Consider the following 16,511-nt stretch of genomic DNA (forward strand, 5'->3'; position numbering starts at 1 on the left):
ATCGCCAGAAGATTGTTATTTATCAACCAAAAAAAATTGACAATCATCAAATTTATTTATTTTTTCATTCCTTTTTTTTTCCTTCAACAAATATCTCAATCTACTTTTAATCTGATTGATTAATTGGGTTTGTTTTATTTTACCATAATCAAAGCCTCCTTACTCGTCCCCCCTTGTGATAGTTGCTACTAGAGGTTGACTCCTTAAAGGCCCTCAATTTTTTTTGTTTGCTAGGCTTAGTCAATCATCCTATACTAGCCTTTCTCACTTTTCACCGCATCATTTTTTTAATTTGCGCCTACACCCAACTATCCACTCGTCATCAGATTTGTAGTGAGAGCATCATTCATTTTTTCTCGCTTTTTCCTCATTTTCCACTCCGCAAAATTTCATTGAGACTATAAATAACACATTTTTATTTCCCGTTTTTTCCACTTCCATTTGCCTCCTCCCCACTTTCAAATCTTATTAGATTGAGAGGACTGAAAATAGTAGTATTTTATTTGTTACTATTATAATGACAACCAAACTGCGAAACCAACCATTATCATTAAATACAAACCAATCAGGTACTGGCGCTGGCACTAGTACTGATTCAATACCTGCAGGTTCACATATCACTGACACTAATCAGTCCTTTTTATTACCAGGCTTAGCATCTCCACCAACTATTTCAAACACTGCCATGTTTCAAAATCCAGCACCACATACTATCAGAAAAATGGATTTAAGTATAGAAGTACCACCACATCAACTTGAGAATAATGAACAAAATACCACTCCTATCGATATCAACATGAACATGCTCAAACATTATGAAATATTACAACTCCCAACACCAATTTTCAACACGGGGTCATTTGCTAATTATAACCAACCATTGTCATCATTATCATCTAACTCTTCAAATGCATCAATATCAATGTCTCCACCAACATTCAGACTGATTTCCCGAGTGTGTAGTTTAAAGCAACCCAAGAGATATGTTTCTGAACCAATACCTATTTCCACTTCGACCAGTGAAAATAAAGTCACCACGTCTCCAATTACACCATCATCATCACCTCCAACATTACAACAAGAAGAGATTGCAAAGAAAGAAAAACAAAAGATATTTTATTCAAAACGTTTAGGGTTGTCTTTCAATTTTGTTGAAGAAATTGGTAAAGGAAATTTCAGTCATGTTATATTAGCGAAAACCAATATTTATAATAGTGATAACAATGGAAACAGTGTCAACAATAATACTAACGATAATCAAGAAGTTGTCGACTTGGCAGTTGCTGTGAAAATTATATCTGTGCCGATGGAATCAAAACAACAAGTTCACAATTTCAAGTCATTCATTCGTCGTGAATTAAATATCTTGTACCATATTTCCCACCATCCTTGTATCACTTCCTTGATTGATTATGACATATCCTTAGACATTCCTATTGAACAAATTGAATCAGACGTGATAATTGATGACGATGAATTATACCAGAAAACCCCACCACAGAATTTGAGCATGAATCCACACTCCGACGTTGGTAAATCAAGCTCTCCTGATCAGTTTATATTTATGAATTATTGTAATGGGGGGAACTTGCTTCATTTCTTGCAAAAAAACAATAGCAAACATCATTATCTTCATAACCATCACCACCATCATCATCACCACAACCATCAACAAGGTCACCATGATACCATCCAGTACTGGCAATTTTTGAAACGAATAGTGTGTGAATTGATTGTGACCACAGCGTTTCTTCATAAAAACTTGGTAATCCATCGTGATCTAAAACTAGAAAATATTCTTTTGTTGCATGATTTTGACTCTTTGGCATCCTTGACGTCTTCCATACCGTTTGACAAATTATTAATGTCCAATGCTATTAGCAATTTGAGTGATTTTGGATTGTCGAAAAAATTAGCAACTCAAGATCAATTGTTAAGTACAAGATGTGGATCACAAGACTACATAGCACCTGAGATATTAATGGGATTAAAATATAATGGTAAATTAACAGATACCTGGTCAATTGGGGTTATTATTTACTCAATTCTAGAAAACCGATTACCATTTGATATACCACCACCTTCATCAACAACACATTATAATTCATCTACATCTCCTAATAGAGGATCTCCTACAGTCATAAAGAGAAGAAGATCGAAAACCAATAGTACAGCTTATAGAATTGCCATGATTGATTGGGAATGGTCCAAATTAGACAATGACAATATAGAACGTTATCAAGAGAGTGTGAAGGAGAAGGAAAATGAAAACGACCCCATTCCATCAGAAGTGTTGGTTATTTGGAAACAATTGAAATCAGTTGTTGACACCGTTTTGGTTAGAAAAGAGAAGAGAATTAATGTTGAGCAAATGTTGCAAATGGATGAATTCAAATGGATTACCGATTGTTTACCTGATTTCATTGTTAATGTATAAAAAACGGAAGGGGGGAAGTGTTGTATGAAAAAGCTACCAAGTGAATATGGCTCACAAAACACATTCTGATGTAATCGTTGTTACTATTATTTTACTTGTCACTCATTTTTATTTCATTCGTTGTTAATTTTTTTCCTACACTAAAAAGAGCAAAACGTTTATTGTATTAATATTATTCCAAGAGTATCACTGGTTGTGTCTTTGAGTTTAGCTAATTAATGAGAAAGCTGAAGAGTTTTAGATTGTCTTTTTTTTCGAGTATTGTTTTATTATATATAGAGAACAACTTCGATATTAGAAGCAGAATTTAGAATGTGTAGATATATCAATAGAGTGAGTGTTGTACTATTATATATATATCGAAAAGGTGTAACAACTAAAATAGAAGAATAGTGAATTGTAATTAACACCTTAATAGTGTGTGAGTAGATTCCATGTGGGTAAACTATTGGTGAGACAAATTTCCGTACCAAAGAACAATGTCGTCCTTACATATGTGTGCACGACATTTCTCGTAGTTGAAGAGAGAAAAAAAAAGAAAATTTTTGAACTTCAGAAGTTTGGAAAATTTGGAGATTGGAATTGGTGATTCTTTTCTTTTAGGTTATATCATTGGGTACATTTTAATAGGTATAACAACCTAACGTCAACTACAACTACAACAATATCAGTAATAACGCTTACGTATAATCAATCAATCGAAACCAGTCCACACATATATATACCTTTTTTTTGTGATTAATTCCTTTTTTTTTTGTATTTGTTGGTTTTACCACAGAAACAAACCATATTAAAACGAATTTAACCAGCTCAATCAATATAATTATACACTCAAGTCATCACCCTTTCCAATCATATTTCCAAACCTCATTCATTCATTTATTTATACATTCAGTTTTTAATTCTTATTCTTATTCTATTTTTTTTTTAACATTTAACTTGTACTTACTACTATTGTTATTATTATTAGTTTTTTATCATCATTATAGATTTCATCAATTACACCAATGAATCAACATCAGGATCAATCATCAATGCCTAATGGCAAACAACAGCATGAGGTGACGGAACTGTCATCTCCACCGGAAATACCTCATATAACCGCCAATATGATTCCATTATCAAATATAATTAAATACTATACACAAGAAGCATACAAACAATTAACTACCGCCATTGAGAATTTATCAATGAATGTGAATGAAGAATCAGATATCAAACGTAAAAAGTATTTCTTGAATGTTATTATTAATTTACGACAAGATTTCATTAAAGTTTACACATTGATTAAATGGGCAAGTATATCTAAAGATGTTTCCAAATTTATTGATTTATTAAATTGGTTCAGAATCCAAGAATTTCATTTTGAAAATTTAATTTTTCAATTAAATGCTTTAACTGGGTATAATGCAGCAAAATTACCCAATAGTGATATCATAACGGCATTAGAAGTGCTATATCACGGCAGACCAAAATTGCCATCTTACAACTATATCAAATCGGATAATTTGAGTCCACAGAAAATTTTAGAAACGTTAAATGATTTGAATTTGGTATTAATGACAAGATTTGCTCTTATGGATAATATACCTAAACGATTTGATTACGAAATTAAAGATGGACGTGCGTATATTCGAGTTAGCAATGAATTTGAAGTAAGTATCACCGTTGGTAATGATTTGATTATTGACAATCCCGAAGAATATTATAAATCGCCGTTTTATTTCATTGATTTTAAGTTTTTATTTGGCGCTAATCCAGAATCTGGGTTAATCACTTTTAATGATGATAAAATTTCAACTAAATTACCAACGAGTCTGCATAAGAAATTGGAAAAACTAGTGAATCAAACATTATTGACGCGTGGATTACAAGGATTATACGAATTATTACATAAATATTCCAATTCATTTAAAATTTATCTTCTTGCCAAACAATTTCAAACTTTATTAATTAATTCTCGATGGAGAGGTAATTTCCAAATTAATTATCAAACTAATAAATCATTGATAGTCATAAATTATTGGTCTCAACATTATTTATCGAGAAATTGGAAATCATTTATTGAATTAGGTATTGATTCTCATTCTAATTTGAATTATCGTTGGTTTAAAAATGGTCAGTATTGTTTTGGTGATCAAGGAAATAATGAATTGGATAAAATTTTCCATCTTCAAAGAAGAAATAGCAACAATGGTGTGACAACATCTTCGAACACCATTTCGACTAGCGCCATGATTGCCGGAATTAGAAGATCAACAGAATTATCCAATGAAACAGCTATAGTGGATGACAATGACAATGATAATGATGATACTAACAATACCGGTGAAACTGAAAATGAGGATTTAAATGTTGATTTGATTTTGAATGTTGTTGTTAACCAACATGCCAAATCCATAATGTCAGAAATTTATTCACAATTATTGACTCGATTTTCCGAAACTGATGTATCAATGGTCAGTCCTCATCAATTGTTATTGCAAATATCTCCTAAGAAATCTACAGTTTTTGCAATAAACCCTTTAACTGGATTTTTCTATTTTATTGACCCAACTCCAATTCAAACGTATATCACTAAGAAGATTAATTCACCACCACCAACACTATCACAAGTTAGCATTAAACAATCATTTATACCGGAGAGTGATATGATTAGCTATGTGATTGATCAAATTATTCAATTGAGATTAGAAGTTTTCAATAAGGAAGTCAATACTAAATTGGCTACGACTGCATGGATCAATAATGGTATTATCAAATTAAGCGACCATGAATTGAGTAAATTAACTCAATTTTTAATCCAAAACGAAGAACAGGAAGGTGATGATAATGAAGAAGACAGTAGTACTAATACAAGACTTGACTCAGTACTCCAGAGTTTCAAAGTGCAATTTTATCGTCGTAAAAACTGGCCAAGTTCATGGTTTTTAATTAATATGATTAGTGGGGTTACCACTAAAAGTTTTTGGTGGGTAGCAAGAATTAAATCAATTAGTGGAGATTGGAAGATTCAATGGGCACAAATTATTAAGTTTCATGGAGATAATGCCAAGCAAGAATTGTCGCCAAATGAAAGCAAAGTATTTGACAAACCAAAAAGAACTGTTGATTGTAGTATTGAATCTGAACAATTGAATTTTGAATTTTTCAAAACATTATCCACATTATCATCGAATTTGATTCTTGACCACATGATATTAGAAGAGTTACAAGTGAGAAGTATCAAATTTATTAAACTTGATTGGGAAACTATTGATGACAATAAGATATTCCTGAAATTCAAACAAAACCATGATATATCGTTGAAAAGGAAAAATTCCCACAATATCAATATTGATGTTAATGTTGATGTTGCGGATAATACTAGTACCACCACTAATACTAAATATATTCGAGCACCCAAATTGAAATATGAATCAATGTTTTTGATTTACAATGATAAATTGTTACCAATTTATAATTCAGCGACGATTTTATTTTTAAAAATTGAACTTGTTGAATCGAATAAGATGTATTTAAAATTATTTGGTAATTTACGAAATTTACAGATCAAAAACACATCGGAAGATATACAGAAATTGCATTTAAACATTGATGAAGCTAATCAATATTTTGAGATTGATAATACAGTTGATTTATCGACTGTTATTAATGAACCCAAAACATTATTATTGAATTTGATTTTCAATACATTGAATAAATTGAATTCCTTAATTAAAATATTGGATCAATTGAACAAGAGCAATGTTACAGTTTTAGATAATTCTATGGATAACATTACTATTAATATTAAGGACAAATATAATGATAATAATGATAAATTAATTATTATTAAATTACCAGAACAAGCTACTGATTCAATTCAATTGTTGATGAAGAATGGCTCTACTACTACTACTGATGAAATTGATTTGAGAAACAACAATATTTTGGAATTTGAATTGATTTTGAAATTTTTGAATCAATATTTACGAGAGAGTAAACTGAATAATCATAATCGTCAACAAATCAGCATCATCAAAATAATCCAATATTTGACAGAAATTAATCCAATTTTACAATCAACAAAGGCTATTAATCAACAATTAGCAGAACTTAAACGGATAAACAGTACCAACAACAACAACAATAATGCTAAAAGAAGGAGTATTCTTAAATTATCAAATGGATTATATAAATTATATTTCAATTTAAACATTATTAGTTTGACTCATTTACAATTGGTTTTTTTCATGAATTCAAATACTGGATCAAATTTGAAAAAGATTCAAAGAGATAAAATTATGATCAATTTGAGTTTGATTAAATTTGATAGATTTTCTAAACCAAATGGAAATTTTCAAGATAGTACTAATGGTCATTTAATTAAAATATCATTTAAAGATAGTTTGATAAATGAAAATTTAAAATTTAAAAATTTATTTGAAATTATCTTTAAAAATATTAATGAATTGTTAATCACCAAATCAAAACAAATTAAATCATTAAACCAAACTGAGAATCAACAACAACAACAACCACTAAAGCAAGAGGATAATAGTGACAGTGCCATAATTAAAAAAGAATCGCAATCAATTGAAGATGATTTACTTGATTTTGGTGAATATGATAATGATATTAAGCCTCAACAACAAGAACCACAACAAAATGAAAAAGAAAATTCAAAGACTACATCAAAAGAAAATGAAACAGTTAGACCTGATGATATATTGATTAAATTAAATTATGACTATTTATTATCAATGAATAATTTACAATTAATGATAAATGAAATCACAAAAAGTTGTTTTCAATATTTACAACAACAGCAAGAGTAAATATAACTATAAATATAAATAGTTTTTGCATAATAATAATTAAACTTAATTTAACATTATTCATATTTTTGATTTATATTATTAAATACCAAAAAAAAAGCAAAGCAATATCATATACATAAAAATTGTGTACTTTTGTTTTATTTATTTTATTTTAACCATCACATAAATCCTTCTAATACTCTTAAACATTTTTCTAATCGATCAATACCAACCTCATAACGTTGTTGATCTAATATCATATCTGAAGTTAATCTACTTAATGAATCAATAATTTTTTCAATCAATTGTTTTTCCTTTATGGGGATATTTAATTGATTAAATTCTTCACCAATTATTGTTCCATTCATACTTTCTAATAATGATATTAATGTAGTATAACTAAATGGTTTCAAACCACCACCACCATTAGTCCCTCTTGATTTTTTATTATTACGATGTTTTTTACTATTACTACTACCATGATGTTTTTTCCCATTATGATGATTTTCAGAATCATTAGAATTATGGTTATGTTTATCTTTAGATGATTTTGTATGTCTACTTGGACGTTTAATGGAATTTTTCACTGATTTTGCTCTTACTAATGGTGGTTGAACAATGACTGGTTCTCCAGTTATATCATAAAACCCATCATCGTCATCGTTGTCATCAACAACATGGTGGTTGGTTTTCTGGCTTCTTGGCATTCCTTCTTGTCCATATTCTTCATCATCAACATAATTATTTGTTGATGGAAAAATCTCTTCTCCTTCAATGGCATTAAGATTATCGGGATTTCCATCCAAAGTGTCATAATGTTCTTGTAAGTTTTGCTGTTGCTGTTGTTGTTGTTGTAAATTATTGGAGATTGTTCTTGCCTTGGTGAGATTATCTTTAGTTGGACGTGGTGGTAAATTAAGTGGTTGAGTTAATGATTTTCTCTTAGACTCATGTCGTGACCACAGTTCATAAGAGCTATTTCTTGATGATATTGGAATATTATTATCTAATTCATCTATTCCAACTCCATTATGTGACCCTGCCGTCACTAAAGATGGATCGAATTTAGGTGTAATATCATCATCTTCATTATATTCATCTGCACCATTTTTACGATGAATATTTAAATGATTAGGTGTCACATCTCTAATAAATCTAGTATTATCATAGTCTGCTTCTTCGTGTTCTTGTTGTTCATTCTCATCTTGGCTAGTGAATGAAGTAGCATCTAACATTAATTTTTCTAACCCATCATTAATCTGGATTGATCTTCTTTTATTATCTTCAACATAGCTTTTACGACGACTTTTATCTTTTGAACCAGTGGTATTGTTACTGATGGAACTGCTGTTAATCATATCGATACTAGAAAAGTTAGGTGACATCACAGATGCCGGTCTTCTTGGTGATCTAGCAGGAATTGACCCTTCAATATTAGTGGTCACACTTTTATCAGGTTGTTGAGCCTTTAACTCATCTTCTTTACTTGATCTAGTTGGCAATTTCCCCATTAATATAGAACTATCGTCTTCTTCTTCTTCGTCGCCATCATAATAGCTACGATTGCGTCTAGAACTATTACTAGTATTGTTGCTATTATTAGCATCACCTCCTAATAATTGACTTGTTTCAATCAGTTTTGTATCGGAAACTGTATTAAGATCACTATACTTGTTTGATGTCGACGTTGATGATAATGATGACCTTTTCCGGTGATGAGCTCTTGAAGAAACCATATTATTGTAATTATTATTATTATTAGCATTGCCTTGCGATGCATTACCGACGTATTTGATTTTGGAACTACTTGATCGTTTAACTGTCATGGGCACAGCATCATATTCAACAGCTCCTGAGTATGTGGACAACATTGATTCACGTTTCTTATGACCAAATGTTGATACTGACAGATGCGATAAAGCTGGAGATGGTTGATGCTGAGAGTCTGTTGATTCTTGTTGCGTAATTAAAAGCCCAGGTGAAACCATTGATGACGATGGACTTTTCTGTTGTTGGTTTTGTATCGATTGTGATGATGGTTTAGTTTTTCTAATTAATGGAGTAATTGGAGATTCTAATGAATGTGTGGAAGCCGAAGATGACTCTGAAGAAGGTTTCAAATTTTCTTTAATTGGTTCATCTCTGGTTGAAAAATGTGAATTTTTGCTTGGTGATTTACTATGCCCTCTTTGTGAATTAACTGAAGGTGAGTTTGGTTGTCTAGTTCTGTTATTAATAAACAATGAAGACGAAGAATTATTTGGTAACTGTGAAAGTTTAATTGACACTGGGATAGCTTCATTGCTTGAATTTTTTGAGATGATACTAGTGTTAGTTGGTTGTTGTGGCAGTTGTTGTTGGAGATATTGATAAGTGGTATCAACTGCTTCTTCATATACAGATGAACTTTCTGTACGACGGGATTTGGGAGAAACTTCGTGATTTTGATCAAATGATTCAATATCTGTCAAATTACTTGGGGGTAAGATTGATTCCAGAGTGGGGATACGATCCATTTGTGCTTGCTGATCTTTTGTAGTTGCTGGAGATTGTTCTGAGATTGTTGGTGAGTTGACTGGTTGTAAATTTGGTTTGGATATTATTTTGTTGGATTTGAATGTACTCATACTAGCTATGTGTTGTTTGTTGGAGGTATTTCGCAGGGCAATAGGTTAACAATTAAATTGATATCTATAGTTACAAAAATTGGGAAATCAAACAGATATAAATTGTCCTAATACTTGCTAAATGGAATATTGATACCTACCGAACAGTGGAAAGTCTCAAGGTTTATGGCAACACCGGTAATAAATAGGTATAATGAGTCAATTGAAAGTAGTTAACTTGACAACTATTGAAAAAACAAACTCGAGTAGGGGGAGGGGTGAATGTATAGTGTATATATATAGTATGAAAACAGGAAAAGGAAGGAAAAGAAAGAAGTTCTGAATTAAATATATCAAATAAAGATGAAAATCTATTTCAAGTGGAAGTGGAAGTAAAAGAGTAATTTAGTTGATCCTTGAAAAGTGAAAATGAAAGTAAAAGAAGAAGAAGAAATTAAAAAAAGACGAAAAAGAAAAAATTTAAAATTCCATTTTATTTGGCTGCCACTCGCCAATTCATCCCAAAGAGGAAAGAATGTGAAGAATGAAAGATTTACTTATATTTACAACTTGCATAATATTTTAAAATAGAATAGTTTTTAATAAGAATGAATGAGATTAAACAAGGCTAAATCTTAGAATCAATGTTTTTGAGAAATGTCTTTTGTATTGGTGTTACTACATAAAGAGATAGTTCATCACTAAACTTACTTACTATTACTTTTTCAACTCTTCACTAGTAACACTTGTTGTTAAACCCATTGGAAGTACCTTGCTGGTGGTCAAAGCTTGTTGGTTGAATAAGAAGAATGATAAAAAAATAACTAAATTAGAGGTTATGCAGATCGTCTAAAATTATTATCTACGCACACACACAAAAATTATTTTACTATAGATTGTTTTGATTTAATCCAAATCAGGTAATATCAAAATATATATATATCTACACATCAATTTAATCCTGAAATTAATCCCAGACAAATTACTCAACAATAAGCCAATTGTTTATAGCAATCAAATAGTTGGTGGTGGTGGGATAATGGATATAGTAACACATGTAAAAGTATTACAAAAGCTAAATTTGGACGACAGGGTGTTTTAACGTTCCAGTTAACAACCACTTCTATTTCCACCACCATCCATATATCCTCTACACTCAATTCAGCTAGTAAATGAGCTATGTTTAAGCCTCTTCAAAATAATAATTGAGTGGCACTACAAATATTCTATTATTATCATAATCTTGGCAAACAATAATCTACTCTTAACTTAGTAATATTTAGTCATGTAAGGGTTTTTAACTAATTCCACTGTTTTATTGTTTGAATTATTATGTCTTTACTTAGTTTGGATCACATAGGATATAAGAATAGGGCATATTCAACCTACTCTTTTAACTATTGAAACCTCAAATGAAGTGGATTGTGTGTACAGTCAAGTGTGCTCTATAGTCTCATTAGTTGGGTATAACTTTTAAGGATAAGTCACAAACCTTATCACTATTGTTGATTAAAATATAAGGTTGGACTAATTGTTTGACAAAACAACCAATAAACTTTTACACTTTATTGGTATATTATAATGTTTCCCCTTTTAGGGATAAAACTGAACATGTGGTGGAAAGAGAATGGTTAGAAAATTTATATAAATACCCCCTTTGAAGACTAATCAAAGACCCATGGATAGTTTTTATAGTTGTCTGTAAAGTAAAGCTTGATAGGACTTGTATGTCAAAATTAGATACCTTACATTCAACTAATAATGCAAGAAATACTCTTGCTGAATAATCTGAACCTAATACTAATCTACATTGATAATATTTAGCCATGTTAGATTGTAATGGTTTAATATTTTATTTCCTGAAATTATAAACAAGAGGAATATCTAAGTATATTTATAAAGAAATTGAGATTTAATAGACAGAATCATCCCACCCTGACTAACAAGGTATTATACTCGAGATAATTAATGAGAAAAGTGCTTAACTCAGTGGTGGGGGCAGCAAAAACAAATGGCTGCTTCTTCCTTAGTTAAGATACGATTCAATACATTTTTTAACTGTCTTGGAGTTTAGAATACTACTGTATCTATGTCACACGGCTGTTAGGGATGATGATTAACTTTTTAATAGACTAACTGAATTCTTATTATAGCTTTACATCATACTTCATGATGTTTATTTTATGTATTTAATGTTATCAAGTAATCTAATAAATTTTTGAAATATAGTATTAGTAAATCATTATCAGTAACTCTATGTTGACTTTAAAACACTTTTCAACTTGACAGAAAGTTCTATTAAACTCCGAGATAGTAATCATAACTTTTGGTTGATGAATTTGACTGAATATGGCAAATATATGTATATTTCTCCATTATTATTGGTAAAAATCAGTATTTTTTCTAACAAGATGCTTAAGGTAATATAAAAGTTAAGTAAAATGATATTGATAATGAGTTATTTCTTTCTTGTGTCTTTTACTAACCACAAATTATTAGTGGTTGTTTGCTTCATCACAACTGCATGCTTAATCCTCGAAATGAATTGACACCATTTTGCAGCATTACATTACTAAACTGAACCACAAATAAAATTGTGAATATCACTATAGTTTACTAGTTCTACTTTTATGCTTGTTGGTATCTTGTAATATTTTATCTTGAGTAGATTCTAAACATTCATCAAGAATTGATCTTTTTTTGTGGATTGATAAAGAAATCCCTGTCTTTGGCATTATCTTCTACTTTATTGGCATCGTATATAACAAACAACTCGTTATCTGTAACATCTTCTTTGATCATTATAAGATATGTAGAAATAGTATTTGTATTTGTGTGTATTGTTGGATTAAATCTACCACACAAGGAAAATAGTTGGTTGCCAATTTTGTTGATAATTCAATACTAATTTGACACCAAAAAAAATCTTAATATCAAACAGCATTCATTCTACAATACACAATCAAGTATTGAAATCCACTCTGTTCTAATAATAAATTAAGTTCTGAAATGTTTAGAATGTTAGATTAATCTATCCAGAAGATTTCACTTTGTTTAAATTGGTGTTATAAATTATGATAATTCTATCCATGTATCTACAACTATCTACCACAAAAAGAATAAGGAATCCATCATTAATGATCAAGAACAAACAAAACATTCAAAAGAGTGAATCAATTGACCAATCTATCAAATGATGATGAAACTAGACTTGTTAGCACAAATTGTGGGAATTGTTTTTTCTTTTAGATATATGATTCAAGATCAATTAATTGGCGATAAGGGAAAGACAATTACAAGGTTTCTGATAAATGTTAATGACRATTTATATTTCATAAGCTAACCAGTTCTAAACAATAATGAAACTTCCTACAAATGGTTACCGAGTCAATTACACTTAATATCAAAACTTYTAATCTTTGATTCAATCAGTTGATAGATAAATCCAGATCCTTGGAATCTAGATGGATAAACACAACTGTGGGTATTTCAGTTGTTAAAACCGTCCCTTATTTTCGTGAGTATCCATTGGCGTCTTTGAAGATGTATTTGATTCATCAATCAATAGATATACTGACATTTTGATCTAATCTCCAATYCTGATTGAAAAAAACAAAGCAACACCATATAAATCAAATTTGGTTGTCAGCGTGTATAAAACATTAATATTGAAAGGTGGTAGTTGATAGTAGCGTTTATAGTATCTTCAATATATCAAGTATGTGTTTAGTTCTCAGACTTTAAGAAAATATCCAAATGAACTTAAATATGATAAGAAAGRATCCTTGAATGAGTATAATATGTATTTCTTTCAAATTAAAACCTGCTCTGTTAATAATAGTGTATGATTGTGTAGATTAAAGACACTTGAAAATCTCTTTGCTATACCATAATAACAAGGAAAAGAGCTTTCTATGGGGAACTCCTTCAGACCTGTTGGGTAAAATATACTGYAAACCACTAGAAAACCTGTTTTATTGAAATTTTCGCAAAGAGGATAGCCGGGTAGGGTCYAGATGATACATTTTCCTTGATTTTATTCAAATTTTCGCAAAGACGATCGCCGGGTAGGGTACAGACCATATGTTTTCCTTGATTTTAATTRAAATTTTCGCAAAGACGATAGCCGGGTAGCATTCACATAGGTAAACTTGCTATATTTTTCRTTTTTATTTTCGCAAAGACSATAGCCGGGTAGGCTTTAAATAGATAACATAAGGCAAAAATATGACCTTGGTTTTTTATGAGATCAACYGCTGGAAAATGAGTCCCTRATTCCAAATATCTTTACCATTTCAATGTAGCATAAATATTGGTTGAGTTATAACAAAATACATTTCTTGGGATTTCTAAGTCAACAAATCTGGCAAATATCCGGGTAAAGGTTAAAATTCAAATATCACTTTCAATGGCATCAAATGATAGAKATTGGGCTCCTGATTCTAAATATCTTTATAGAATCAATATAGCATAAATATTCGTTGAGTTATGGCAAAATTTCGTTTTTCTGAACTCTTAAGTTAGCAAGTTTGAAATTTTGGAAAATTTTTGATTTTTTTTCSAAAATGCAAAATGAACCTAATCCCCATACAAAAAAAAATCACTAACAAATTCAAAATTTAGATTTTGGTTTTGATGACACTAACCGATACAAAATGACCCGCTGATTCTAAATATCTTWACCATTTCAACGTAGCATAAATATTGGTKGAGTTATAGTAAAAACCATTTCCTGGAATTACTAAGTCATCAAACCTAGCAAATATCCGGGTAAAGGTTAAAATTTTAAAATCAATTTAGATAGCATCAAACGATAGAGATTAAGCTCCTGATTTTAAAAGTCTTTATAGAATCAATATAGCATAAATATTCGTTGAGTTATGGCAAAATTTCGTTTTTCTGAACTCTTAAGTTAGCAAGTTTGAAATTTTGGAAAATTTTTGATTTTTTTTCSAAAATGCAAAATGAACCTAATCCCCATACAAAAAAAAACACTAACAAATTCAAAATTTAGATTTCGACTTTTAGGACATGAATTGATAGAAAATGACCTGCTGATTCTGAATATCTTKACCATTTCAACGTAGCACAAATATTGAGCGAGTTATAACAAAATCTGCTTCTKGGGAATTCAAATCAAAAAACCTAACACTTACCCCGGGTAAAGTTCACACAGCTTRAAATAAAAATATTTCCGTTTTTAGGATTAATTAAGAGTGTCCGAGCTCCTGGCCTTAACGGTATTAGTAGTTTTCTTATARCTTGATTATTTCATGAGTTATAGCAAGTTGTATTATTTGGGAATCCTTAAGTATGTAAATTKGACAATTTTGTGTGATTCCTGCAGATATGTATGTGTAGGGTAAAAACACAACAGTTAATTAATATAGCCAAAAAACATCTTCACTCAAACTAAATCRAGCCCTCCTATTAGCTTATTCACAATTGTCCTTCCTTTGTGAYACTTTGGTTAGTTGTAACAACAGTAGTGATTGCATATTTGGTTGATAGTACAATCATAATGTAGACAAATAGAAATGAAGGAAAGAAAACCCAACAGTACCCTTTGAAAACAATAAAGAGTTGACATGAAAATGGGAAAGCAKCAATCATTTAAGATGACCACTATTGTTCATGAATTGGGAAAAGAAAGGTATAACTTTTGCTAAGTAAAATTGGAATAGAAGTAGACCCACAATGTGAATAAAGTCGACCTTGTTGTGAACAGAATAAGGTTGYGGYTTTTTATTGTGATCTTATTCAATCTTATTTCATTCGTGTTAAKGTGGGAATCTAATTGATTATGTTGTTTCTCTTYTTCAATGGGTCATTTCCAGTTTGAACTTCTGATTAGAATGTTATAGGTATCCTTGTATCCTACTTCTTGTTTCCTTCCATTGACTTTAAGCGTTCTACTTGTGTAAGACAACAAAACCTTTTTAGGASTAGCTCATCCCCATGCAGATACTAGTGATGACTTTCCTATTGAATTTTGATCGTTGGCACTGCTTATTCTGGGGACACTTAGGGAWGATCCTGAAAGTATAGTACAATTAAATAGAAATCATCCTGCCATTTTCCTAATACTTCTAATACTTCTTTCAAACAAACTAGTATCTCCYTAATTGCCAAATAGTTTTAGAAGCTGTTTTTTTTCAAATTTGTGCACCTAATTTTATGCTGTTGAAATATCAGTTTGTTTTTGTTATGCCAGTACAAGTATTTGGGGYGATTTCAAATWTACAAGGTTTTAAGTGAATATCCCTTGAACTTATGTCTAACWCAAATAACTGTGAACATCATAGTAGTATGTGAATAGTGTCCAAACACATATCATCTATCGTAACTTGGTTGGAAAATRGAAATGAATAGCCCCTGGATCAAACTAAAAATAACATCATTAATTGTGAATATGTTCTTAAACATTATRTCAAAGCCATTTTGATTGATTTGCCAAAGTAAGTAGTAAGTAATCAAATGTACTCAATTGATAAAATGGCAGCCARTGGAATCTATACTCTATTGGCACTAATAGTATTAACAATCATTGTCATTTTGTTACTAACAACTTCAAAAAAAATAGTTCATATCTCATAGATACTGAATATGAAAGAACTATTGASATTCTCTCCCAATTTGTAAACCATGCTTCATTGAAATAAGAAC

The 16,511-nt window shown here is 30.4% G+C and overlaps 3 protein-coding genes across 3 annotated transcripts, besides 3 other annotated features; 2 read left to right on the forward strand and 1 right to left on the reverse strand. All coding sequences in view use genetic code 12, as the record gives it.

Annotated features, from left to right (window-relative positions):
- Positions 1-517: 517 nt before the first annotated feature.
- Positions 518-2,437, forward strand: CAALFM_C503150WA (serine/threonine protein kinase; the record flags this gene model as incomplete). Its single annotated transcript, XM_715559.2, has 1 exon — positions 518-2,437. One exon carries the CDS (start codon positions 518-520, stop codon positions 2,435-2,437), a length of 1,920 nt encoding a protein of 639 aa, XP_720652.2.
- A 1,034-nt stretch (positions 2,438-3,471) lies between these two features.
- Positions 3,472-7,257, forward strand: MED14 (Med14p; the record flags this gene model as incomplete). Its single annotated transcript, XM_715560.2, has 1 exon — positions 3,472-7,257. The coding sequence occupies one exon, from the start codon at positions 3,472-3,474 to the stop codon at positions 7,255-7,257; it is 3,786 nt and encodes a 1,261-aa protein (XP_720653.2).
- Positions 7,258-7,418: 161 nt separating this feature from the next.
- CAALFM_C503170CA (uncharacterized protein) lies at positions 7,419-9,866 on the reverse strand (the record flags this gene model as incomplete). Its single annotated transcript, XM_715561.2, has 1 exon — positions 7,419-9,866. One exon carries the CDS (start codon positions 9,864-9,866, stop codon positions 7,419-7,421), a length of 2,448 nt encoding a protein of 815 aa, XP_720654.2.
- Positions 9,867-13,617: 3,751 nt separating this feature from the next.
- Positions 13,618-16,511: part of a repeat region ((MRS-5) Major Repeat Sequence (MRS) on Chromosome 5; MRS units are composed of variable numbers of RPS units flanked by HOK and RB2 sequences; only partial MRS sequences are present on chromosome 5 in Assembly 21 likely due to assembly error) that runs on past the window's edge.
- Positions 13,618-16,511: a repeat region ((HOK-5) Repeat sequence of about 8 kb, part of the Major Repeat Sequence (MRS) on Chromosome 5; MRS units are found on most chromosomes; only partial MRS sequences are present on chromosome 5 in Assembly 21 likely due to assembly error).
- Positions 14,973-16,511: part of a repeat region ((Ca3-5) Ca3 region on Chromosome 5; Ca3 is a large dispersed repeat sequence utilized as species-specific and strain-specific RFLP probe) that runs on past the window's edge.

The sequence above is a fragment of the Candida albicans genome, chromosome 5 (assembly GCF_000182965.3).
Source record: "Candida albicans SC5314 chromosome 5, complete sequence".
In the NCBI taxonomy this organism is placed as follows: Eukaryota; Fungi; Ascomycota; class Pichiomycetes; order Serinales; family Debaryomycetaceae; genus Candida; species Candida albicans.